The sequence below is a fragment of the Phasianus colchicus genome, chromosome 1, assembly GCF_987193195.1.
Source record: "Phasianus colchicus chromosome 1, bPhaCol1.hap1.1, whole genome shotgun sequence".
Lineage (NCBI taxonomy): Eukaryota > Metazoa > Chordata > Aves > Galliformes > Phasianidae > Phasianus > Phasianus colchicus.
The window spans coordinates 140,160,007-140,187,351 of NC_143436.1; the positions used below are offsets into that span (position 1 = coordinate 140,160,007).

At 40.3% G+C, this 27,345-nt stretch overlaps 1 protein-coding gene across 1 annotated transcript in view; it reads right to left on the minus strand.

The window, feature by feature from the left end:
• Window positions 1-27,345, minus strand: part of COL4A1 (collagen type IV alpha 1 chain) — a 111,996-nt gene that overhangs the window by 40,202 nt on the left and 44,449 nt on the right. Inside the window, exons 3-13 of the mRNA XM_031613763.2 lie at window positions 6,727-6,816; window positions 6,593-6,637; window positions 5,042-5,086; window positions 4,879-4,941; window positions 4,726-4,779; window positions 4,438-4,464; window positions 3,389-3,472; window positions 3,215-3,277; window positions 2,199-2,234; window positions 1,648-1,689; window positions 490-579 (exon numbers count right to left, since the gene is read on the minus strand). Of these exons, the coding sequence (XP_031469623.2) occupies window positions 490-579; window positions 1,648-1,689; window positions 2,199-2,234; window positions 3,215-3,277; window positions 3,389-3,472; window positions 4,438-4,464; window positions 4,726-4,779; window positions 4,879-4,941; window positions 5,042-5,086; window positions 6,593-6,637; window positions 6,727-6,816 (639 nt within the window). The remainder of the gene's footprint in view (window positions 1-489; window positions 580-1,647; window positions 1,690-2,198; window positions 2,235-3,214; window positions 3,278-3,388; window positions 3,473-4,437; window positions 4,465-4,725; window positions 4,780-4,878; window positions 4,942-5,041; window positions 5,087-6,592; window positions 6,638-6,726; window positions 6,817-27,345) is intronic.

The window sequence follows — 27,345 nt, forward strand, 5'->3', positions numbered from 1 at the left end:
TAGCAGGATGTGCAAAAAGAAGTTGGACAAAACACAAAAATTGAATCCATTAAGCTAATTTATTATGCTAGTATATATTGCTTAAAGGGTATTATTCAATAATTGAAAAATTAATTAGCATCAGATTTTATTGAGGTGATTCTGTACATGAGAAGCCCAGCATATGAGAAGCCCAGCATAAGCTATTTAATAGAATTTTTTATAAAATTTGAGGTTCACAGGGCTATGCTTATCAATCCTCTTTCTTCAGAAAGTCTTCAGTCTTTGGTTATATGCATTACTTATTTATGCAATCATTTATACATTTATCATCATACTTTTCTGAGAAAATTCTAAAAAGACCATGAAAATTCATTATATAAAGTAAAACAATTTTGAAAAGTAAGATGTAGGTGACTCAGTATTTTCTTCCTCCTCTTTTATTTTTCTTGCTAGTTCTAATGCCTAAACTGTGATAAGGAGTACAAGATCAATCATTTAAGGTCTCACCTTTTCTCCCTTTATGATTTCGCTTCCTTTTTCTTTCATGTGTGGTGTTGGTCCTGGTGGCCCTGGGGGACCCTGGATCCCTTGTTCTCCCTGTCAACACCAAATTTGGGATATTCCATTAAAAACAGTACTGAGGCCAACCTCGGGAAGACAAAAGTAGGTCATATTCTGTTTTAGTATTTATATATCAACAGCAGGGTAAGAACTTCATCTGCTTATATAATGCAGAAGGATAGTGAAACCCCTCCATAAAGGATGGATGCATTTCTGCCAAGCAATAACACATATCAATACCATTTATTTTTCACACATAAAGCTAACATATCCAAGAAATCTCCACATATTGCTGTTGTCAAAAATTTTCAAGCAATTTTATGATAACAAGTTAATTTCAGTGAGGTACCATCTCACTGATGGTACCTCCTATTCAGTGAGAAAACTGTGTTTCAAAATACATAAATAAGATAGTGGATTAAAAAAAAAAAACAACCAAACATCAAACACCTTTGTAATATATTTTACTTATACTCCAAAAGGCCTCTGCCAATGACATTCATGAGAAGCTGGTAGAGAAGGGCTCAGACACAATAAGTTTACCCAACTGCCAAGCATTTCTTGCCTTCTGGCAGTGCAACATAAAGCACTTCAGCCTAAAGCCTATTGGGAAAGATAACACTAATCTTCATAAGTGTTACCTCCCACTTGATGGGCCAAGGCAAAGAGAATACTCAGGATCAGTTACCAAAGCTAATACATGGTAACCCAGCAAAACATCAATGCTGAAACAGTCATGGAGCAGGCAGGAAAGCAGTATCACTGTGTAAAACCTACAAACAGGACAAAAATAAGAAAGGTATGACTGCAGCAAAGGGCTTGGAGTTGGACAGCATGAAGTGCCATGCTGGCTGTGTGATGGGACCATTTTTATAAATAAGTTGGCAGTGCTGATATCATCATATCCAAACTCTATGACTGCTCATGAATTCTATTCCCTTAGCTATGAGTTACAGATTTGATTTACTCAAGTTGCCCCAAATCCACAATGCCATTGTACTGATTTTCTCCATAGGTTAATTACAAGAGTTTATTTATTTAAAACAAATACAGTCTCCAGAATATTTCTGGCAGTTGCCCCCTCAGTCTTCAAAAAATACATACCTTTTCACCTTTGGGACCTTGAAAGCCCAAGCCCATGTAGCCCTGAAAATAAAAATTACAGATATTAAGTACATTTTTATCAGCCATGAGTATGTGCATACATACACACGTATCAATGTATTTTGTACATAACTAAAGTCAAAGAAAGGTATAAAAGACATTAAATGTCTTTTAAAGGCATGTGTGAAACAAATAAATCACATCCTAATCTTTCAGGTGTCACAACAAGGTGTGAAAAAATATACAGAACAAAATTTTACAGGTCATTTTAATGTCAGTATGGTCTTCTCTTAACATTTTACTAATAAATTTTGACATTTTAAAATAAACCCAAATAATCACAGAATGTTGTAATTTCTACTTAAATTTAACTTGATCAACTGGGATAGGAGATCAAACCAACCAAACAAAAAGTTAAAAATATCTCTATGTGATGTCCCCCATCAATAAAAATTGATCTCAAATTGTAAAAAAAACACATTCTTTTATGATAGTTAGTTTCCAATTTTTGGGGTAACAAGTAGACAATCTTTTTAATACAAATAACTTACCTTCTCGCCTGGGGGTCCTGGCGGCCCAGGGCGACCCTACAAGACAGTAATTGTTAGCAGATGTGTATATGGTATATTAAGTGGAACAATTCCATATTCTATTATTACAGCAAAAATGCAGATCTTTCCATTAAGTCAAGATAAAAAGTATTTTTCTGCTACTGCCTGTAACTCCTAACTTAACCTACATAATATATATGAACAGAAACTGTCGAAGGTCTTTCATCAGACCTTTCTTTTCAGTTAGGTGTGCTGGGTCTATTTAGCACGTACACAAGAGACAATCACATGAAATACGTGGTGCTGTACTGCAAAATAACATTATTGCTGACTTTTTTCCCCGTTTTGTGCACCACTGACTACTTGTGGTAAATACTAATGCTCATCTTTTATTAAACTTGTTTTTTTTTACCTCAACAAGTGCAAATGCTTACTAAACTGTATGTCCCTTACAACAGGACAAGTATTCTAATGCAGGTATTCACTTCAGTATCCAGAAATACTGAATGGATTTCCATGAAATGGAAATAAATAATCTCTGCTAATGTTACCTGCAGCCATCACAGGAAAAGAAGATAGTACGTTCCACCAGATCTGACAATATTTCTAGTAAAGTGTCTTAAACATTTGGCAATTATCCAAATGACAGGCAGTTGGTACTGTCTTGCTTTCCACTGTACTTAATAGTCTGCCCATAAGAACAATCTCAGCAAACATTTTATTTAGATCTGGCTGCTATTTTATGGTTTATTTTCTATAAACTAAGTGGAAGAAGAGAAAAAAGGAAGAATAACTATTACAACTTCATTCCTACAAAAGAAAACTCCAAATCTGCAAGAAGAGAACTCTAGGAGCAGCTGCTATTGAAAACCATGTACCTTCTCAATCTTGTCAGAGTTCAGAAGACTGAACATGAAGCCTGGAAAGGCAGGTTGTCTTACCCATATCTAACAAACACCTTGCAGGGTTTTCCTGTAATAGAGCTCTGTAAGTGAGTCATTAGAAGAGAAACTTACTGGTTCTCCTGGAATCCCTGGTGGCCCCATTGGTCCCTGAAACCCTGGAGTTCCAGGTGGACCCTATAAAAGATAAAAAGTTAAAATTAAAAAGTGATACATATTCTTCAGTGTTGCGATATTTATTTAATTTTAATTTAAGCTCACAGCTATTCAAACATCATTTAGACTTACAGGTAGTCCAGGTTGGCCAGGAAAGCCTTTATCACCTTTTAGCACACTAGGAGGTAAAAGACCAATCACTTCACCTGGATCTCCCTATAATTAGCAAACAAAAAGAACAGTACTTCAAAATCCATTCAAATCCATTCAAAAACATTAATATTAAGTTGAGAAGAAAGTTAGACCTATGCAAAATTTGAAAGGTTCACTTCAAAAAAAGTCACCTCACTTAAATTCAGCTGAAAAATAACATGAGTTATTTAGTAAAAGTTAAGAAAGGATCGCAAATGTCAAATGTCATTTACAACCATCTAAGGAGATTCCAGTACCAAATCGTCATTTATTCCCTAATTTTCTATACTTCAGTGGGTAAGCAGAAAGATTTTCCCACCAAATCTATCTATCTATCTATACTACAGTAATAGTTAAGAATCAGAACACCTCGTCTGACTGCTAATGGAACTGCTAATGGAAGTAGGCTGAGATCTTATCCTTATAGCTAATTTGGAAATAAAAGTCATTCATATAATCCTTTTCCTTCAAAAAAAGAATCCTCTTGGTCTTCTGGAAAACTATTCCAATTGTTATCCACTTTTTCACATACCAAAAGATCCCATTGTTTCCTCCTTTTCTGTACAAAATTTCAATGTTTTGGGGGGCCATAGGACATTTTCCCCAGAATTTTCTCTATATGGAGTGGTTTACATAAATGAAACGTCAGAATCAAAACAAATTTTGGAACAATAAAAATTATCTAAATCTTTATGCATAACTTAGTGGCCACTATACTACTTATGCATCGTTAACAATTTGTACTACTTTTTCCTGTTGTATTCCATCTAATAATTACATTCTTAAAATCTGTTTGGAACAACTCATACATTCAATTGTAATGAACTGGATGCCTTTAGTTAGGGGCACTAAAGAGCCGAGTACAAAGTGAAGAATCCTGGTACGAATTTTCAGTCCTTACATAAGGGCTGATAGTCTCACAAGGTGTAGATTTCATCCTAATTCTGACTGTTACAAAGAGGATATGAACACATTTAGGACAAATGTACCTTCATTCCAGGAGGTCCTGGGGGTCCCTGTGAAAAAAAATACATATTTGATGTTATTTTCTTCATAGAACCACAGAATCCTTAGAGTCGGAAGAGACCTCAGGAGACGATCTAGTCCAACTCCCCTGCAATGAACAGGGACATCCACAGCAAGATCAGGTTGCCCAGGATCTTATTCTTCAGTATTGTGTATTTTACATTTCATAATCTATACAGCTCCATAAATACTATCTACATTTCAAGAATCAGAGTTGAAACAAGTGAATGAAGCACAAAGAATCTACTTACTATGCTCCCAGTCAGTCCCGGTAAACCTGGGGGACCTACTGGACCTCTTTCACCCTATGGGGAATAGAGAAATTGGTTTTGTTTAGAGAACATATGCTTGAAGGATGCTTTTATTTCAACAGAGATACTGTTATAAACATATGGAAGTGTCACCTTTGTGCCATTGCATCCTGGAATCCCAGGTGGACCAGGAGGACCATCTTGTCCAGGAATGCCCTGCATGAAAAGGAAGTACAGAAATTAGCAATACAGCATTAATCCAGGCCAGATGTCCACTTCTGATGTTCTTTTAAAAATATATATACTTCACACGTACAGGGATGCCTGGGTTTCCTGGAAATCCTGATGGTCCTGGTGGGCCCTGCAATTGACAAAAAACATATTGAACTTGGAAATCTGAAATGACAAAACCATGAAACACAAATGACAAGCTGCAACCTCAGCCTCCTTGCCTATGGTGACAGCCAAAAAATGAGAAAAACTTTTTTTAAACTCTCTTGACAGACTATTCCTAATCTTCAAACCTCTCAATCATGATGCTCTAGTAATTGATAACAGAAAACAAATTTTTATATTTCTGTAACTTTTTAAGCAGCAATATATATTTTATTGTTTAGGAACTGGATTAGAGTCTTATGCACCTGTAAAAAGTAATGCAGATTCTGTCTTCTCACATCCATGCTTTGCAGCATGAAATTTACTGTAGGCACCTCTTCATAGCAGAAGAGAATGCTAGCACATTGTAAAGATGTTTCTCCATCTTTCATCAGCCATGTCAGAGTGTCAATTTCATTTTTATCATTAAAAAAAAAAAGAAAACCAAGTGGGTTTTTCTCCTTGAAGAGCCTTCTAGTGTAACAGATCAAGAGTGCAAGAGGCACATCATTTTCATCATACCAGTTTATTTTTACATGCAATACTACTTACCACATATATTGCAAAGCAGAAAAGATGTATGAGATTCCAGAAGATGAAAAAGCATATTTGCATCTCCCTAACCTTTTTCATTGCTAAAGTACAGTCTACTATTTGCCAGGGGATCTAATTTACATTAATATGCCAGATATCATGAACATCATGGATTTAAATAAGGATTTCTTGATCTAGCAGAACATCTCCCTTTAACAGCTTAGACACTGCAACTGATTTTATAAATTCCAAGTGCTGCAGCCACTGCAGTCAAATAGAGAACTGAATTGTGACAGTATTTTGAATATCTATGGGCAAGATGGCATATCCCAAAATGTATCAATGCTCCTCAAGTCACTCAAATTCTCCTTCACTGGCACATTGTAAGATGAGGAAAAGCTCAGAATGAGCTTAATATCTGACAAAACCCCAAAAGACATGGCCTTGGTTAGTATAATGTGCTAATTACATGTTATAAGAGTACCACATTAAACAGAAATTACAATAGGAAAGTTGTAGGCATGTTTAGGCCTCCCTTAGTATTGAAAAAGACAGAGGATCTTTGCACCAGCTTTAATTTGTCTCTGCATCCCGTGCACATTTTAAACGTATCTGTGCTTTCAAGTGTATCAGCTTATCCAATTGAGTGATTCAAGGAGGTAAGATGGTTCATATTCAAGTTAGAATAGAGGCTCTCAGTAAGTCAGAAAGGTATCAAAGGAATACCAAAACTAGAGCTGTTGATAAAGTGACAAGCAACAGGTGAAAATACAAATGGAAGAATAGCACTGACTGCACAATGAACTTCAAAGGCAAGAGCAAGAGTCTTGAAATTACTGTGCAGCACAAGGGGATGCCATTGACTGACTCAATGTGCCCACTTGAAAGCAAACATGTAGTCTGAAAGATACATAAGCCTACAGTCTTTAGAAATGCAAAAATGTAAGTTAGAACTCACTCTTGTTCCTTTTGTTCCTGGCAGTCCTGGTTCTCCAGTATCACCCTGTAAAGGATAAGAGAGATCTCTGTCTTTCCAAGGGACAACAATTTAGGGAAATCTGAGCGTTTTAAATATTAAAGTTTAATTCTTACCTTAAGCCCTGGTGGCCCAAGGGGACCTTCAGGACCTTGCATTCCAGGAAACCCAATCACACCCTGTATTCCCGGAAAGCCTCTTTCTCCCTGTGGGAAGAAGAAAACCCATTAGCAACAACACAACTTAAATTGCTTTTTCTAGCAACCCACGTATCCCTTGTTTCTGTGCTCAAAAAAACCTGCAGGGAGTAAGAAGTTAGATGTGACAGACAACAGTTTGTGCTGGTCTTTCAATGAAGGGTTATTATAAACAAAGAAATATTTCTGTTTGATAACAGGCTGGCAAAGGGTAAGTGTAGCATGATAGAAATGATAGAAAACATTCTTTGAATTTGAGCAGAAAATTCATTTCTGTCTGCCTGGACAGAACTGTTCATAGTATATTTATACCCCTGGGACCAGGAAGGCCTCTTTCCTTCTAATAAGATCTATCTTACCCTATACAGATACTACTATATCCTGGTAGTAAATCTAACACCCCAAACCAGCAGTTATATTCCTGAAAACTGCAAATATCACTGGCTTCTCAGTCTTCCGTTTCAGGTGATTCAGAGCCAGTGTTTCATTATATAGGAAATCTGAAGATGCTGAACTCAGAGATTGTATCTGCCATCCTCTAGCTTCTTTATAGCTATATGGGACATACATGTTTTCTGTGCTCTCCTTATTAACCCAAATGTATTTAAAACAGATAAACTTAGAGGCAGAAAATGAAATCCATCTACACTCTAGATCAACTCTGCTACCATTGCACTTTCACTTTTCACCAATGAAACCAAGAGGAACACTGTCCAAATAAAGACGGAAAGAGGAGGAAAAAAAACACATCCACATGTCAAAGCCTGCAAACAGCAAATTAAGCAAATCTAAAGCTAACTGCTATTTGTAATTAACAAATGATTTGCTAGTGGGATCTTAGGATCATGAATTTCCCTATTTGCTCAGGATAAAGAATATCAGCAACGTTCTGGTAGTTGGTATGGGGTCAGCCGAGGACTGAGCACACGAGAGAAGAACAACATCCGTGTCTTGAAGAGATGGTAAAATGGGTATCTTGCAAAGAAAACATTGTAATAAACAGGCAGAGGAAGCAGTGCAATGACTCAAAGACATGGTGCTAGTTCATGATTCCTGGAGATGGTTCCTGAAGATGGCAGGGGTTGGAAGTTGTGGAGTGACTGGGTTGACAGTGGTGTCCCTTGGGTAGGATTTTGTTGACATGAAGGAATCAAGGAGTCCAGAGATGACTGATGGGTAAGAAGAACAGGGCCAGGCAGGAAAGAATGAAGTAAACTGTGATGGAGATTATAAGAGCATGAGAAAATAGAGGGGAAATGAAGGCAAAATAACAACTTAGCACAAAGAAATGACTTTAGGGGAAATAAAAGAAATCTACTGGCACTAGCTGTACTCAGTACTTTTGCTGAAGTTGCTCCTACTGGCCTGAGTTTCTGCAGGTTTGGGCTGTAACTTCCACTGTATCTCAAGTCTCAAAGAAAGGGACCCAGAAACACACCCAGTACTTACAGCCCCTGCTACGTGGCATGTAGTGTGAGCTGAGTGTCAGAGTAACAACCAGTCCTATCAAAAATTATGCAGCCACTCCTGCACATTGCTGAGAAGAATTAAAAATGGAAGAAGAAAAAATGGAAGGGGTTAGTGTAGGAGTATGTCTGAAAATGCCTCACTGCATCCCTTTCAGCCCTATCCTTAACAGCTCCCCCCAAATCAGTGCTCAGAAAACAGGACTGCTGCCATGGGAAAAAAAAAAAAAAAAAAAAAGGGTCCAACACAGAGCTGACTGTGAGAAGTGTTTTGGTCTAATAACACCATAACTTGTTTGTAATGCTTCTGTATGGAGCATAGAATCATAGAATCATAGAATCACAAGGTCGGAAAGGACCTTCAAGATCATCTAGTCCAAGTGTCCTCCCATTACCCTTGCTACCACAAGCAACTAAACTAGATCTCGTAGCTCCTCATCCAGATGCCTCTTGAACACTGTCAGGGACGGCAACTCTACCACCTCAGGTCCTGTTTGTTGCCTGGGAGAAGAGGCCAAACTCCTCCTCATCACAACCTCCCTTCAGGAAGTTGTAGAATGCAATGAGGAGAAGTCTGCAATGAGCAGAAGTCTGAGGTGCAAGGTGTCCACTCACCTCTTTGCGGTATGTTTACTGGACTGGCTGTCGTGGCAGTCCCTGGCCATGCAAACGGGGGGAATGGCATTTCTAAATTCAAAATAACACTCATTTATTAAAATCTCCTTCCAGGAAAAATTCTCATATTGAATCTCCTCTCTTTCCTTACAGGAAAAAAACATATTTTTTTTCAATTAAAAGTTACCTTCTGAGGGAAATAAACAGTTTTTTCTTAAAGCACTGAAACAGTATTTTAGTTTACCCCTCAGCATTTATTATCAGGCTTTGATAATAATATTTTCTAGTTATAAAATCCAAGGTATGGGGTGTAATCACGAAACACTGCAAAACAAAGCAAATAGTGGAACAGACGAAACATACATCCAGGTCAGTGCAAAGTCCGAATTCTGAAGTAATCACTTCAGAACAGGATTTTACACTAAACTGTAGCCACTTGCTTTTGTGACCCGTTGGGAGATCTATTAAGAAGACAGAAGACTCTCAAGTACATAAAGCAAAGTTTTCCATTACTGAAGGAAAGTACAATATCTGCAAATGAGAAGAAAACAAGATTATTATGACACCTACATAGAAGTATGAATCATATGTAACACAGCTAATAATGCTTCCTGCATTCAGGAGTCCTGTCATCCTGAGGATTTCAACACGCTTTCAACCACTGGACTCTGAAACACAGTAAAGTATTCATTCTGCCATTCTTACAGAAAAATAAAACTGGGGTTTACAGATCTGATATTCATTTATTTGAAGGCTCCCCGAAGACTGTTCTGGCACTGTAAAAGGCCTTTACTGTGCCTGTAAATCACTCACTAAAGTAACGACCACTTCATCTTGCCAAAGAAGTTAACTCAAAGCTTAACAAAAAATAACAACTTGGGCTTCCAAGACAACCACCATCAGTGCTGCAAGGCCATCTCTAGCCTCTCAGGTTGCTCTCCCTGATAGGTAAAGCATAGTGGCAGGAGCTGCTCAGAGTCACTTTGAGCTAAAATATGCCCAGGTTTCCACAGGAACATTGCTTTTATCGGCATTAAATAGGATAAAAGAAGGAAAAGTATGTGGCTATTCGTCCTTCTGGACATCCAGGACAGAGGCCTTCAGAGAAAAACTCCTGAGAGTGTGGAGAGCTGTCCCATCTCAAGTACTGCAGACTCACAGTTTCTCACACAAAACTGAGCTCATATTTTTGCCTGTGATTTGTCAGAAGGGAGTAAGGAAACATAAAACTGGTTGAATCAGCTCTGAGGGTATGCAAGCAACAGGATCTCTCTGCATATGAGCTGCCACCTCAGCTATTTATTCTAACAGGGGACACGGACTTACACACTGCTTACAATCCACTCTCTTCTTTGCTTTCCCATCTAATATCACAGCAAAGTGTTGGGTAAGTAGACTAAATTTGTACAGACAGATAATGGGGCATTCATCCTCCATGCCATCCATGAAACTCACAAAAATTAGGAAAACCTATTCCAGCAAGACCTAGGGATGTACCCTATTTTCTAGGTCCTTTCTTTAGTCCATGTGTCAGATTGCCTCTTCGCATAACAGTTTTAGGGAACTAGTGTGGCAGAACTTGTAAAGAAATAAGCATCTCTTCCAGCATTCACTAGGAACAAAGATCTAACTTCAATACTTCAGTGATTCAGGTATTACCAACTTACACCATAAGATGTGCTTTCTGGCATCTTTGGCATCGGTGAAAATGCACTAAATTACAGTAAAACTCTATCAGGCTCATGATGTCTACATTGAACAAAAGAATACAGAAACTCCACCATCAGAAGCAGTAATGTCATGTCAATACTGAGCTCCACATGCCCTACATTAACTGAAATTAACTCACAGAGATTCCTGGGTAGCAGCATTTCTACTGCATCTTTCCTACCCCAAGTGTCTTATTTACAACTGCAAGCTTAGATGAAGATATCACCTACTACATTCTGCAGCAGAGACATGAGCATGTCCTGAGGATGCCTTGAATTGCAAGGAAATACTTGAGTAGCATCCCTTTCTTTCTTGCCTGCCCAGCTGCTTTGTTTATTTAATGTTTCAGACAAAAAGCCCAATAACATTTGCACTATGTTTATGCTGTAACTCATTAAGCATCCACACTACATTAATTGGCAAGCACTAGACCTCTGCTGCTACCCCACTTATTTTTTTCTCAGCACTGAGATTTCTAGCTTCAGTGCGTGAAGAGCATGAGACTCTGACTGCAAGGGCTACATATTGTTCATGGTCCAATATTCACAGCTGCGAAACCTTGGCAAGTAACACTGAAAGAGCTTCTGCTTCTTACAAATCAATTCATGAGACTAAGAAATTAAAACAGATGTAACCAAATCTTCTGTACCTCCACTGATTCAACGCAAGCTGCCAGAAAACACAAAGAATTCATTATTCAGCTCACAAAGATGAATATCCTGCCACTCAGCTGCTGTTGAAAATGTGGAGACACAGAAGGACAGCAAGTGTTTGCTCACTGTTTCACCTATTTGATTAGCAAGATGCCTGTTGTAGTCCCACTTTTGTGAAATGCATCCAAATGCCTTCACATTAGATAGTTTGAGAATGGACTTCTAAAATGAGATGAACCTGTTAAAAGCATAGCCACAGCGGCCAACTTTTTTGCTGGCATCTATCCTTCCAAATTAGCCATGAAATACTGTTTCACACATGGAACAACTGCAGATGGCAGTGCAAGAGTCACATGAAGCAAGTAGTTTTAGAAAAGTTAACTGTAATAAATCAAATTATGAGGGGGACAAAACAACCAGCACATTATAAATTATTTCCCCTACTATTTTGTCTAGGGAGTGCTGGACAGGGAGATGTTAGTCTTGAGAGACTGATAACATGGATATAAATCAAATGCCTGCAGAACTGCGGGCTCCATGCAAAGGCTGGGCCAGTACATATGTTGCATTCTCCAGCTCTCCAGAGACTCAGGCATGTGGTGAACAACAATGTACAGAGCCTTCTGGAATCACTTAATTGATTATCACACAGACAGCTCCTCCTGTTTGGTTTGCCTCTGTCAGAGATCATCCCATGGTAGAGATGGAGGGACAGTCATGTGCCTGCCCTTCTGCTGAAAATGTGTAAAACTCATTTTTAGGATGATATGCCAAAAGACACCTGAGCCAGCCTAACCAGCTAATGTGGTTCCTCCACTCCACTGAAACGGATGATGCACTATCACCCTTTCTTACAGCAGCTTTGATGGTTCTCCCCAGCATCTCTGCACCGCATCAACTCACTAAATCCCCTCACTTTCCTTTGGTGGGTGAGCTTTCTCTGGCCTCAGTGAGCTGAGAAACCCACCAGGCAGCCAGGCAACTGCTTGAGCTGATGGAAAGATGCAGCCATACAGGGCAGAGAGGCTACAGCAGCAGCTTCTCACACTGGCATGATGGGGCTGGATGGAGTTCATCTACCAGAGCTCCTCAGTTGTGCCTCTGTTGCAGGAGGAACTGAGCTCAGGGCCAACAAATGCTTGAACGTGCAGGTCAGCCATTTCCAGGCCAGTGTCAATGCTGAACCCAACATCCGTTCAAAGTTCAAGCTTCCTCTCTCACAAACATACACATTCCATTTTCCAAAGCTCATATTCATCAAACTGAAACACTACCAAGGGCACAGAAAGCAAAGAAAGGTAACATTTTCAAATGAGGCTGAGGATGCGGTTTTCCAAAAAAAGAGAAAAAGGGCCTGACATTTCAGCATTCTTCCTTTTTTTTTTTTTTTTCTTTTATTTTAGAAATACTCTCAAATGTTGCTTTTGATAGAGATGAATTCTAGATGCAATTGTTAACAAAAACAAAATTAAAAAAAAAAACACCAGATGAAGCCTGAAGCTCTCATCACACCTCTGTGCTCCAGTGTGACCTTGTAAAATCAACAGAAATGCACAACAGCCTTACAGTGATCTACACAGATTCTAGACAGACTAACCCAAACCACATGAGAGGTGAATACCAGCTCTGTATTTGCTCCTTCAGCTGATATAACCGTGAGCACTCGAAAGAATTGGCTTTGAGGTGTCAGAACCATAATTACACTACACAGTGGGAAACACTATTGTGGGATCCAAGTAGCACTCTTGGCTGTGTTTTTCTCCACACTCTTTTAAATTTGTTTTACAGAACTATAATTGGCTCAGAGTTGATTTAGTGGTGAAACAGTGGTGAGGAAGTCAATCCTTTTCTAAAATAGTACTTTCATCCACCAGAGGGAGCACCAGCCCCGAATATCTTGCAGGATTAAAATCAACATGTACAATAAGCATCAGCTGTTTGTCCTCAGCTGCACTTACCATTTTCAGTATTCTACTGGAACTGTGAAGTGGATATCATTCAAACAGAATTAGTGCTATATGCTCACAGCACAGGAGTCCTTAAATGCACTAAGGATGCTTAGCATTACAGAATTCCCACTGTGCATTCTTCAGTGCTAGAATCTATCTGTGCTATAGCTATATAATTCTGGAGCAAGTAACAAGTAATTAATTACAGAAACATAACTGCAAAGACATGTGAAGAATCTGTGTAGGAGCTCTGTAAATATCTTGGCTCTCCCAGAAGTTTTGGGGCTGACAGTAGAAGGGAAAGAGAGGAGGGGAGGAAGGAGGGAAAGAGTCAGCAAAATCCGGATTCTTGCACTGCCAGGAGGAAACTGAGAAAAATCACTCACATGGAGACACAAATTCAGCATTGTTGGCATGACTAAAAGCAGGAGCGGACACAACAGTTTTACATCACCTGCACAGTTCCCCATTTGGGCTGGCTGTGGGTTGGCTGAGTCCCCTGCACAACTGCAGGCATTGCCGGGGTTGCTCTACACTACACACAAGCACAAATGCAAAGAGCTATCCCAGTTGCTGCTGGCAAAAAGCATCCAGCAGTTATGCCCTGTCTATCGCGATGCTTTTTTTGCTGCGGAGACTGAGCAGGTAAGTCCGTGCTGACAAGGGATCTGGAGTAAAAAAGCCAAGAAAAAAAAGCTCTTTTTAAGGCCTAAGGCTTTTTTGAGGTAGCAACAGTGGTGCGCTTCTGCTAGGGAGCTGGCAGCTTGTGAGGGGGTCCTGAGTCACCAGGGTTGGAGCTGGCACATTAGCAGCACCGTTTAAACACCTGCCCTTAACCTTCACACCTGATAATAAGCTTTAAGTAGCTTCAGGGAGGGCTTCCACTCCTGAAACACACAAGGTGAGTAACCATTGTTTCTACTCACTGAGAAAGGGGAGGTCCAGTAAGTAAGCACAGCCCACACTTCCCATACAGTGCTACATCTGTGCGTGTGGGAGGTGGGTCAAGTGGTGAGAACTGTAAGCTTTGTTCCCTCCTTGCTTAGGAGACCAGCTTTCCATGGCAGTCCCTGAGACCACAGGCTGAAACATGGTCTCCACCAGACAGTGGGCTTATTCCAAGAAGACTGTGGCAACTCAGATGGAGGGCCTGCCCAGAAACGTCGCTGTTCAGGTCTCTGGCTGCAGGGAGTGCCTGAGCCTGCTGCTGCCCAGGGAGAATGGCAGGGATTCCACCTGTGTGAGGTGTGAGCAGGTGGATGAGCTGCTCAGCCTGGTGGTGAAGCTCAAGGAAGAGGTACAGAACTTAGGACCATCAGAGAGTGTGAGCGAGAGATCAACTGGTGGAGTGACTTGCTGGCTTACCAGAGGGAAGGGTTCAGGGAAAATACCCCCAGAAAGGTGGTGGACACCCTGCCCTGTCACAGTCGGACAGACCTGACTGATGAGGAAGGTTGGAAGAAAGTCCCTACTCAGTGTCACAGGAGACACCCCTGCCTGCCTACCCCACTTCCCCAGCTCCCTCTAAGCAACAGGTTCCAGTTGCTGGAAGTTGAAGGGGAGGTGAGTGGAGAGGTGACGGAGGATCTGCCTAGGAGAGAGCCTAGGGCGAGGCAGTCACCCCCACGCCTTGAGACTGCCTCTGACAGGAAAGAAAGAAGGGTGGTCGTAGTGGGTGACTCCCTTCTTGGAGGAATGGAGGGCCCCACATGCAGACCTGACCTGGACCGTCAGGAAGTGTGCTGCCTTCCTGGGGCTCAGGTCAGGGACATAACTGGGAAACTCCCTAAGCTGGTTAGGTCATCTGGCTACTTTCCATTGCTCGTAGTTCAGGTGGGCAGTGATGAAATTGCTCAGACAAATCTACGAACTATGAAAAACGATTTCAGGCGTTTAGGGCGTTTAGTTCAAGGAGCGGGAGCTCAAGTAATCTTCTGCTCTATACCTTTTTGGGGGGGCAATAAGGGACACCGAGCAGGACCGGAAAGCATGAGCAATGAATAATTGGCTCAGAGGCTGGTGTCGAGCCAGAAACTTTGGGTTCTTTGATCATGGGGCAGTTTACTCGGCCCCTAGCCTGTTGTCTGTCCATGGAACACACCTAACTCAAAGGGGATGACGAATCCTAGCGCAGGAGCTAGCTGGGCTTATCGAAAAAGCTTTAAACTAGCTACAAAGGGGGAAAGGGACAAAACAGGCCTCACAAGAGATGAGCCTAGGGGAACAATGCTTGAGCATGAGCAACAAGCAGGAAGAGTTGGAAGTAATTGTGAGTCAGGCTAATTGTTGCTATTACTGAAACATGGTGGGACCAGTCCCATGACTGGCGTGCTGTGATAGATGGCTACAAGCTCTTCTGAAGGGATAGACGAGGAAAAAAGGTTGGTGGTGTGGCCCCTTATATCACAGACTGTTTTGATGTTGAAGAGCTTGGGGTTGGGAATGACAGAGTTGAGTGTTTATGGGTAAGGATCAGGGGGAAGGCCTGTAGGGGCGACATCTTGGTTGGGGTCTGTTATAGACTGCCTAGTCAGGATGAAGAGTTAGACAAAGCATTCTATGGGCAGCTTGTGGAAATCACGTGATCGCCAGCACTTGTTCTCATGGGAGACTTCAACTTCCCTGATATATGTTGGAAATATAATACAGCACAGAGGAAGCATTCCAGGAGGTTTCCAGACTGTGCGGAAGATAGCTTCCTTATGCAACTAGTAGGAGAGCCTACCAGGGGTGGTGCCCTGCTAGACCTTTGCTAACAAAGAAGGACTGGTGGGAGATGTGAAGGTTGGGGACCGTCTTGGGCAGAGTGACCATGGAATTGTAGAATTCTCACTTCTTGGAAGTGACCAGCATAACTACTTTCTTGAACTTCCGGAGGGTGGACTTTGATCTGTTCAGGGTGCTTATAGCACGGGTCCCTTGGGAGTCTCTTCTTAAGGGTAAAGGGGTCCAGGAAGCCTGGACGCTCCTCAAGATGGAATTTTTAAGGGCACAAGTACAGGCTGTCACTGAGTGCCGTAAGGCGAGACGTAGGGGAGGACAACCAATGTGGATGAGCTGGGAACTACTGTTGAGACTCCAGGAGAAAAAGAAGTCTACGTCCTCTGGAAGAAGAGACAGGCTAGTTGGGAAGATTACAAGGAAGTAGCTAAGGTATGCAGGGAGGACGTTAGGAAAGCAAAAAGCCAAACTCAGATTGGCCACTGCAGTAAAAGACAATAAAAAATCCTTTTATAAATATGTCAACGGTTAAAGAATAACCAAGGATAATTTTCATCCTATACTTGATGCAGCAGGGAATGTGGCCACTGAGGACAAGGAGAAGGCTGAGGTCCTCAATGCCTTCTTTACATCTGTCTTTAATAGCCAGACCAGTTATCCTCTGGGCATTTTACACCCTGACCTGGAAGTTTGGGATGCTACTCAGAACATTCCCCCAGCGATTCAGGCAGAGACAGTCAGAGAGCTCCTCCTCCACCTGGACTGTCACAAGTCCATGGGACCGGATGGCCTACACTCTCGGGTGCTGAGGGAGCTGGTGGGGGTGATGGCCGAGCCGCTCTCGGCCATCTATCAGTGCTCTTGGTTCACTGGAGAGGTCTCAGAAGATTGGAGGCTTACTGATGTGACTCCCATCTTCAAAAAGGGCCACAAGGAGGATCAGGGGAACTACAGGCCTGTCAGCCTGACCTTGGTACCGGGGAAAGTCATGGAGCATATCCTCTTGGGTGAGATCACACAGTACATGCGTGGTGTCCAGGGGATCAGGCCAAGCCAGCACGGGTTTGTGAAAGGCAGGTCATGCTTGACCAATCTCATCTCCTTCTATGTCTGGGTGACCAGACTGGTAGATGAGGGAAAGGCTGTTGATGTAGTCTACCTAGACTTCAGCAAAGCCTTTGACATAGTCTCTCACAGGCTTCTTCTGGGGAAACTGGCTGCCCGTGGCCTGGACAGGTACACACTCCTTTGGGTAAGAAACTGGCTAGAGGGCCGTGCTTAATGGGTGGTGGTTAATGGAGTGAAGTCCAGCTGGCGACCTGTTTCAAGTAGGTCGCTACTGGGGCCTATCTTGTTTAATATCTTTATTGATGACCTAGATGAGGGGATTGAGTGTACCCTCAGTAAGTTTGCAGATGACACCAAGTTGGGAGGTGATGTTGATCTGCCTGAAGGTAGGGAGGCCCTTCAGAGGGACCTGGATAAGCTGGATTGCTGGGCTGAGGTGAATGGGATGAGGTTCAACAAGGCCAAGTGCTGGGTCCTGCACTTTGCCCACAACAACCCCGTGCAGAGTTACAGGCTTGGGACGAGTGGCTGGATGACTGTGAAGACGAAAGGGACCTGGGGGTGTTGGTTGATGCTTGGCTGAACATGAGCCAACAGTGTGCCCAGGTGGCCAAGAGGCATCCTGGCCTGCATTAGGAATAGCGTGGCCAGCAGGAGCAGGGAGGTGATCATCCCCCTGTACTCAGCACTGGTGAGGCTGCACCTTGAGTACTGTGTTCAGTTTTGGGCCCCTCACTACAGGAAACACATTGAGGCCCTGGAGTGTGTCCAGAGAAGCAAACGAAACTGGTGAGGGGTCTGGAGCACAAGTCTTATGAGGAGTGGCTGAGGGAGCTGGGATTGTTTAATCTGGAGAATAGGAGGCTCAGAGGAGACCTCACTGCACTCGATAACTTCCTGAAGGGAGGTTGTGGTGAAGAGGGGTTTGGCCTCTTCTCCCAGGCAACAAACAGGACCTGAGGAAATGGCCAAAGTTGTACCAGAGGAGGTTTAGGTTAGTCATGAGGAAAAACTTTTTCTCTCAGAGAGTGGTCAGGCACTGGAATGGCCTGCCCAGGGAGGTGGTGGAGTTGCCGTCCCTGGCAGCGTTCAAGAGGAGTCTGGATGAGGAGCTATGAGTTATGGTTTAATTTGTGGTAGCAATGGTAATGAGAAGACGGTTGGACTAGATGATCTTACAGGTCATTTCCAACCTTGTGATTCTATGCTGGATCTGCCATCTTCTTTCTTGGGCCCCTCCTTGTTACCCTTTGCCCACCGTACTCCTTCAGCTCTCACTCTGATTTTAGGGATAGGAACACTGAAAAGCATCCACTTATGATACAAAACCCAGTATCATGCAGACTTGTATACACAAGGGTAGGAGGGGCACTCTCATTGCCTTCCAAATACAGAAGCATACGTAGGCAAGAAGCATATTTCAGTGTCGCCCCAAGGCTGCAAGGAGCATTCCTCAGGAAGTTGCTAAGTGCTTCCCAAGAGTATAAAACCAGAAATAACAATCTGCATCCTTTATCCTTTCCTCTACATATCAGTACTGATGTGCTTAGTCTGTATGCAAGTAAGTGGATGTGTACGTGGTGTGTCTGAATTTGTTTTAGTAGCTGAAGAAGAAATAAAATAAGTTGAGTGAAGTTAAATTAATATTCGGAAGCCATGGCTACAACTTCAGCTTCTATTTAACTAATGTCAAGCAATTGGTTGTCCATCACCGCCTTACAAGGTCTGTTCAATTAGCTCTAATAATGGCTCCTCCCTATGTAATTTACCTGCTTCACGTCATTCTTCTTCCTGCTCACCACATAGTTATTCCTCATTTTCCAAAAGCTGCACTTCTTTTTTTTTTTTTCAATAAAGGTGCCAAAATTTCACTTTCTAGGACTCGTTGAGCCAAACATATTCCTAACTTAAACTCCCAATGATTCTTAGCATCTGCATGTATTTTGCCATTGTATATTTTGTACTGTATTTGACTCCAGTGCAGATGAGTGTTGCAGATGCAAAAGTAGAAAGGATGCTCAGAAGGATGGAAGTTTTATTTACAGCAAACTATGATTTAGATTTGTCTCCAATAAAAAGGGAGGGAAAGAATCATTGCACCTTCCATTCACTCATGAAGGAAAATGTGCATAACACCTAACATGACCATTTTACAAGCCAGGAGTAGTTTATCTCCAAGTATAAAGGAGAGCATGGAGGACAGAAGTATGAAGGTAAGACTAGCAGAGAGCAGAAGCCAACAGACAGCATGTAAGCTTCATTTACTGATCATAAAGGTCTGTCTACACAATGTTTGGATGTTTTACATCAAACTATGTGGTTCACTGTCTATATGTTTAAACTTTCCTTGATTTTTCTAAAAAGCACATCATGTTTGTTTCAGGAGGAAGTCACGCAAACCTTTCAACAAAGGTGTGCATGGCTTATTTCCTAACTTTTTTTTTTTTCTGAGACCAGACTCAGAACAACCTCAAAGAGCCATGAGGGAAGAGGATGTAGACGGACAAATGCATCTATTAAAAAAAAAAAAAAAAAAAAAAGAAGAAGAAACCAAAACCTGGAGACAGGTTGAATCGAAAGGGTGCTGCGTTTCCCACCCCTTCTAATCATCTGTTGAACTCATTAGGTCTGAGTAACTCTTCCTTTGTTTTATTGCATATTGTGTTAAGTCACTTCCAATGCTGAAGGTCCAAAAAAATAAGGGGTAAAAACGCTCCACACCCTTCCTTCTTCATTAGTGAAAATTATTTAGCATTTGTTTGCATTTGGCATTGTTTAAAGGCTCACATTCAAAGATGAAACAGCAGAAAAAAAAAAAGATCTTAAACTTTTCAGGTTTTTCTCATTTATTTTTGTTCACATCCTAAACCTGTGACGTTACATGCAAGTTTTATTCTCTTGCCAATTTTTTTTCATGGACATATTTACAGAAAATAATCTCTTCCATAAATAGTAAAAACATGGGCAGCTGGTCCTAGACAGTACAGACTGCAATAAAGTTCTCATAATGAAGTAGCTTGTATCTTAAGGAGTACACGACAGACAGTGCTATTCTAGACAGCACTATTTTAGCTGCTTTTTCAGTTAGGCCTGAAATGGCATTTCAAAAGTTTTAAACATTTTAAAAGTTGCATAGAATTAAAAAATCCTTCCACAAAAGCCAAAGGAAATATTCTGGCTTCTCATTTTTTTATCATGAAAATACCCAGATAAGGCAGATACCACCATGCCTCAAAGGTGTCAGTGTTTCTTCAATTTAATCTGTAGTCTCCTGACTCAACGAGAAGCATTAGATACCACAGTTTAATTTCTGTAGTACCTTCAGAATAATTCAATCTAAGCCAATTAAGCTATGAAACATGCAAAACCCACCAGTAATAATGGAAAACAGATACTTTCCTCATTTTGAGGCTGTGAAGGATATAAGAATAATTAGTCAGTAGTTCCTCATCAGCAAACACTGACCAGAAGTTGGATTACTGCTTAGGTGTCTGTTTGACAAAAAGAGAAAGCTGCATAAAACAGGATGGCTGGATACACAAATATCTGTGGTATATGACTGCCACCCAGAGGAGCTCACAGGAAAGAGACACAGCCTCGAATGGGGTGCCTGTCCTGGTGAGAGATGGTTTGAGACTGTGAGACTTAGGTGGATCCATCAGGCAGATCAGCTCTTCTCCTTTCATACCATTCACACTGGTGATGCTGATATTCTCTGCTCCTTCCTCAAATCCAATTGTACCCAATGACAAGCAGTGCTCAAAGAAAATTTTGCAGTCAAAGGCTTGTACCTTGCATTCTAATATTTAGAATATCCTAAAGGGTTGCCTTTGCATGAGTTTTACAAGGCTGCATGTGTTCTTGTTATACTCCCAACTTCTGTACCCATATCAAACAGACAAGAAATCTGAGTCACAGATTTGTAATTGCATCCTTAATTCACAAATCTCATTATTGGTGCTACATACAGCTGGCAGCAGCACTTCTGGACAACACTGACTTTTCTGTTCACTGCTATCTCCTATATGAGCCTTTGGTATTCTTTCATTTTTTTCCCATAACTTCTGATTTTAGCATCAGAGCACACTTCAGACTCCCCTGCTGTCCCTCCCCATTACTACTCCTTACACCCACTTGTTCAGTAGTTCTGCAGTCTTTCAGGCTTTGCTTGGCAGTTGATCAAACTGTTCCAACAAAATCAAGGGTTCTCAGAAGCACCAAAGCTTTTTGTATTCAGTGCACTAGCCACAAGCTATTCTTGTTGTATCAGTTAAAAGTCAGTAACTGTGTCAAATGAGAAAAGATCAAGAAGACATCCAATGTGATGCCAGTGTCTGTGCTCGCTCACTCACTCAACTCAGTATTTACTTTAACTGTGTGCAGTGATCTTTGACACAAACCTCAGTGAGAATTATTTTTGTTGGCCTATCAAAACATTTAAAAATGTTCCAGCTGAACTGCAATGGAAGTTGTCACATGCTTTCTTTAAGAGCAACAAAATTTATGGGTATATTTTGCCATTCTACTTACTCTTGAAATATTCTAAGGAATAAAAATATGATTTTCCAGGCAAGAATCTAAGTTGCTTTCCCCCTGTCTGAAATCTAATAATTATTGTCACCATTTAGGTTAACTTTCTTTCCTGCTTTGTCTATGACTCAGTTTACTTCTTGCTCCTTGAGCTTTCTCAGGTGTGACCCACACCTGAAAAAAAATGGACATCTTTTTAGCATCTCTTGAAAATGCTTTCTCAGCTGTTCTCAGCTGCTCTTTCTGTGGCACAAAGCTTCTTTTGTGGTTAAACTAAAGATGTTCTCCAGCTGGCTAGAAATTTGCTTGAGTGATAAATTACTTTACTATCACTTTTTTAGCAGCTACTTCAAACTTCCTCTTTGGAAATCCCACATTGATGATGGTTCTTCCTGCTCTGTCTCCCTTGAAACATATATGGTTACATATTTGTTTTTGCTATTGCTCCTGTTGGAAGTAGTTTTGAGAACTTTGTATGAAATTTGGCTTTATCCCTTTCTTAATAAAATAATAAAATCCAAACTTTAAGGGAATTTACATTTCCTTTTTGGAAAGCCAATACCATGTGGCTGGCTCTTTTCAATGACTAATCTGAATTGTGATGACCTCTCACTGAAAACATAAATCTACAGTCTGAAGTAGGAGGTTAGCTGAGCTAATAGAACCAAACAATTAACTACCACCAGCAGGACATAAAAATAAACCACAAAACCAAACCCCAAACCACTTTTTGCTCTTAGCCAGGAAGACCAGAAAGTGACTTACAGAGATTACCATATTACTGTGGTTCCCTGGTAGCAATTACATACATATACAAGATTGCATGCAGTCAATACTGCTACAGAGAAAATGTAGGCAGAGACAGATTGTTAAATACATTAAGTATGATTAAATTCTTCTGTTGAAACTGACGTGTCACAGAACCGTCAATTAAAATAGCTGGCTTGGTCTGAGATCCCCACCAAACACAATTTAAATTGAATGGAAGAATAATTTAAAGAATCCTGAGAGGTAAATTACAAAATGTAGGTAATGTTGCTCCCCAGGCACATGCAGTCCCAGCCCCAGAATGCAGTCAGAGGATGGAGTATTTGTGTTACAGGCAGTAAGAAGAACACACACAAAGCAGAAGCAGACTGCAGGTGTAGTCATGTATGACCAGGTACTAAAAAAACTGCATGTTGATTCAAAATTGTTTTAACCACTGTGTGGTCTTTAGACGCAAGGAACATGACTCTGTTGGCATAGACAACAGTTACAAGTTGAGATGATTCCAAATGGTATGGGGCTATTGCTGAGGCACGGGGTGGCTCTTCTTTTAGAGAATCATGGATTTCATAGGTGTTCTCTGATCTTACATTAATGTCCCACTTGGGAAACTTTACTGAATTCATTGGAGGCTTACATGATTCAGATGAAAATAATATCAGGTAATTCGTTAAGGAACCAGAATAAAGACAGTAACAGAAGTTGTACAAATGTAAAATCAAACACTGTGAGACTATAAGGCATGTTTTCTTCCATGATTAAATGCCTGAGATTGTTATAATAATCTCTTTACAAGCAAAAATATGCATCTGGCAACAGATGTTGAAAAAGTTATGTCAACTGAAATATAACCATGTGAAAACCTTTTGAACTCATCTCTGAAAACAAAGTATGAGCACACCCCACCACACAGTGGTACTGGGACATTTGCTTTTATAGCACTCTTTCCAGAGATATAAATTCATTGGTTAATCAACTAGTTTGTGTTCATTACAGATATCTACTGTACCTAGTCCACTATATACCTCAACATAGAAAACTTTGCCAGAGAAATTCAGTTCCACTTGGGCAAATGGACAAATGCTTCCACTGATGATTTCCAAGTATGAAAATCTACTGGTTTCAAATATCACTTAAAAGTTTGGCCTGCCAATTGGGAAACTGTGGAAAACTTTCAATACTTACTATAACTCACTCAATATTATTTAGCCTTTTGACATCTTGTTCTTTTCAAGAATAGGAGCTTTGTTCATCTGTTCTCTTTATGAAACATGGATGGTTTTCTCTGATTATTTTTCTCTGAGAAAGGGTAAATAAATAAAAATACACTAATAGCACTGCAGAATCAACACAAACACTGGGACAATGACCTGATTTTCAGAAATACTTCTGAACTACAAGTCTCCTTGAAGAGTATCAGATCTGGAGCTGAACAATATCTTTGCTTATCTTGTTACGGTCTTTCAATTTCCCCCTTTCAGGAATTTTTAGACAATTTCATGCAATATATTAGTCCTTTCCAGACTGCATTCATTGGTGACTTTCTAGACTGTACAACATGGCTACAGGAGAGAAAAGCCCAGCCACTGATACTTTGAACTGGGGGGATACAGAGTTGCACACTGCCCATCTGTCTAAGACATTTGTCTGACTTCCAGACTGAAATGCATCAAGCAAAGCCAGAGTGTGTATTTCTGCAACACAGCCAATCCATGCAGGGATGATACCCCCATTGAGGGAAACAGAGAAGTAATTTGTGTGTAGGTATAATAAAACATGCACATTCTCTGAATTAGGCAGGCAAAAAATGCCAACAAATGTAAATGCTCATGAATGAGGGAATTCTTGAAAAAAAAGTTGGAGGAATTTTATTCTGCTCTATTCAGATTTTGTTTAAAATAGCAATTAAATGCTTAACCTGCTTTTTCTTTACACATTAATGGCTAGCATTTCTTACCTTCACAGCTGCTTGAAATTGTGCTCAAAATCTAAATGGATAAAAGAGAAAATACACCTTCTGCCTAATTCTGAGTTACCCAGTAAAAGGTAGGCAAGCATTGAGGAGTGTAATCAGTTTAAACAGATCTCACACTTCAGCGAGGTTAGAAAGAACAGTCAGTTATAATGTAGACAGACAAATAAAAAGTGCAAGAGGAAACAAATGAAGATGTTTCAAGATAATTTATTAAATGGAGAAGAGTAAGGTATTATTTATCACTTCATTATTTTAGTAACACTATGTTATTCTAAAATTTCTGCACCTTCTGTTCTGCAGATACTAGATGCTTGACTTTATATAGCTTAAAATAACAGTCTGATGCTCAGTGTAATAATAAAGGCTTTATAGGATAAGAACCATCTGTTGCAATTACACTCACTTTCTCAGATTTTCTGAAAGGGATGAAAAACTTTAGACTTCATTGATTACATGCCCTTGATAAAGTATGAGTCATCTCAAAGGCGTTTGGCATACAAATGCAATTTTCATGGAAACAGTCTAATGAGAGAACATATTGAAAATGGCCATCCAAATGGTCTTGTTGATAAAAAGATTCTCAAATGAAAGGCAATAACACAGCAGTATAATTCACTCTTTCATGTCTGTAATGCTGTTAAGAAATACTCTTTGGGCATTCCACAGCTTTTAAGTCAAGTACTATTTTCAGTGCTTTTTCTGGTGAGATCATTAATAAGATTATTTCACCAAATATACGTTAATTATCCTCCACTCCCCAGCCACAAATCCTAGGGCCTGGAACTTCTTCCCACACTATGGTAAGAAATTTACCTCCAGATGTTAATAATTAAGGCATTAAAGGGTAAACCCAGTACCCACTTCCGTAGCTGCTGCAGCTCCCATGGCAGTAAAATACTGTAATTACAGTGCTAAAGAGCGTGGGTGGATTGGAAAGGGCCTTTCAGTATTTATGCACTTCTGCACAACATAGGAGCCACATCAAAAGGGCTTCCAGCACAGGCAACATGTTGGCTGACCATGGTGCTGGGCAGAATGGTTATGTACTTCCCACACAGGAGGCTACGTGAGGAGTGAAAAGCAGATGTTTTCTAACATACTCCTGAGTACCACAAAGAACAGGCTTAGAATGACAGCCCTCTCTCTCATAGCCTGGGTCCTGGCCTGGAGCAGCCCTTGCAATAGTCTTTCTCCAATTAAATGATATGCAAATGGATCTCTGAAGTAACAGATGCCTTGAATACTGTGAACATCAATGGGAACCATTTTTAAGAGTCATGTTTCAAATCCAAATGCACTGTTTGGAGAGACCATTTCAAGGCAATTAGGAAGAATGTTTTTCTTGCTTTCCCTGACCAACTTCTCTTCTTTGGGCCTGGGAATGGGTAGCAGTCTGTTCTTATTCTGCACAGGCACTAGATATAAAAAAGTTCGACTAAAATTTGGGGATGTGTTTTTAAGTAGGAACTCAATTTTCTTCTCAAATAGCCGAGTACACATTTGAAAGTCTCATAGGGTTAATATAATGAGCAAGCATTGATAGATATTGATCTGAATGAAGTTATTTTTAAATGTATTCCAAAATAGTTTAAAATGCTTTTCTTGAGCATAGTCTTCTAGGCATAACTATTCGTTCACTTGTTCAAAGGTCTCAAAAGTCAATTATTGAATTATTTAAATTTAAGGTTTGAAAGCATGTCAATATTTCACAATACACATGTTTAAAATAGAAAAGTTTGTGCTGGGAAAAGTGCTGTATAAGACTTGCTGAACAAATCATAGAATGGCTTGGGCTGGAAAGGACCTCAAGGATCATCAAGCTCCAGCCCCTTTGCTGCATGCAGGACCAACAACCTCTATATCTAATATCAGACTAAGTTGCCCAGGGCCCCATACAACCTGGCCTTGAACATCTCCAGGGATGGAGCATCCACAACCTCTTGAAACAGCCCATTCTCTTGTTAAAGAGCATGAGATTTCAAATTTACAATGACTTCTGATGCTACATACCGATATTATTATCTCTCCTACATTTTTAAATGATCTACATTAAGTTGAGGTAGTTTGGGCTCTGATTCTATCAGGCAGGCACTTGTTTTTCTTTGAGAAATAGGACTCAGACTCTAAACTGCAAATAGGAAATGTCTGCAAGGGAAGCTCTAGCTAAGTCAGATCCAAAGCCTTAAACAAACAAAGTTTAAGTTTTACAACACTTTCTTTCCCCAAACTATCATTTTTGAGAATGATCTAGTTACAAGATGCTGGCATGTGCCATGAACTGAAAATAATGGCTTTCAACAAGCAAGTTACAACATAATATCCATCTTGCTCTACAATGATTCATTTGCACTCACAACTGAAAAATAAGATCAAGATATCAAGGGAAAAATTCTGATTTCCAGACCTTTCACAAATCTTTGTTTTATTTGTCTTTAATAGACAGCTGACTTTTATTAAACAGATACAAAATGGTCATTAAAAAATGAAACTCCACCTCAAAGATGTTTTGGAAATTGGCACTTTTCATCTTTCTCACAAATTAATCTATGTTTTGCTACACATAAAATTATCTTTGCTTCAGTCTCCAGTTAAGCTATTTACATTCCTCTGTTTTGGGAAACATTAAAGAACAACCACCAACAAACATTCTTAATATCCTAATCTGTGAATATGTAGCTATCACATATGAGAAAATGTAGAAGACCAGCTGTATATTTATATATATATATAATTATTATTATTTAAGCAAAGAAATAATAATTTAAAAAAAAAAAAAAACAAGAAATAAAAAACAAAACACTCTTCTGAGCATTTTGTTGGGTGACCTAAACAACTTACCTTGAAAAATGATCCCACTGGATGTTAAGCCTTTAGTTTACACTCATTTATAATTGTATATATACAGTACATGTGCATGCACAACCAAAGATAGGGTAGATTAAAATCTCTACAGCAAAATTGAAAGAGATAAGGAGAGTGACTGAGTGTCTACAGTATTTACGAAGTGGGTAATTTGCAGAGAGAATTCATGGAATGTTTAAGTACACTGGATTTTTTCTTCACTGCTATTGCTTCACAAGAAG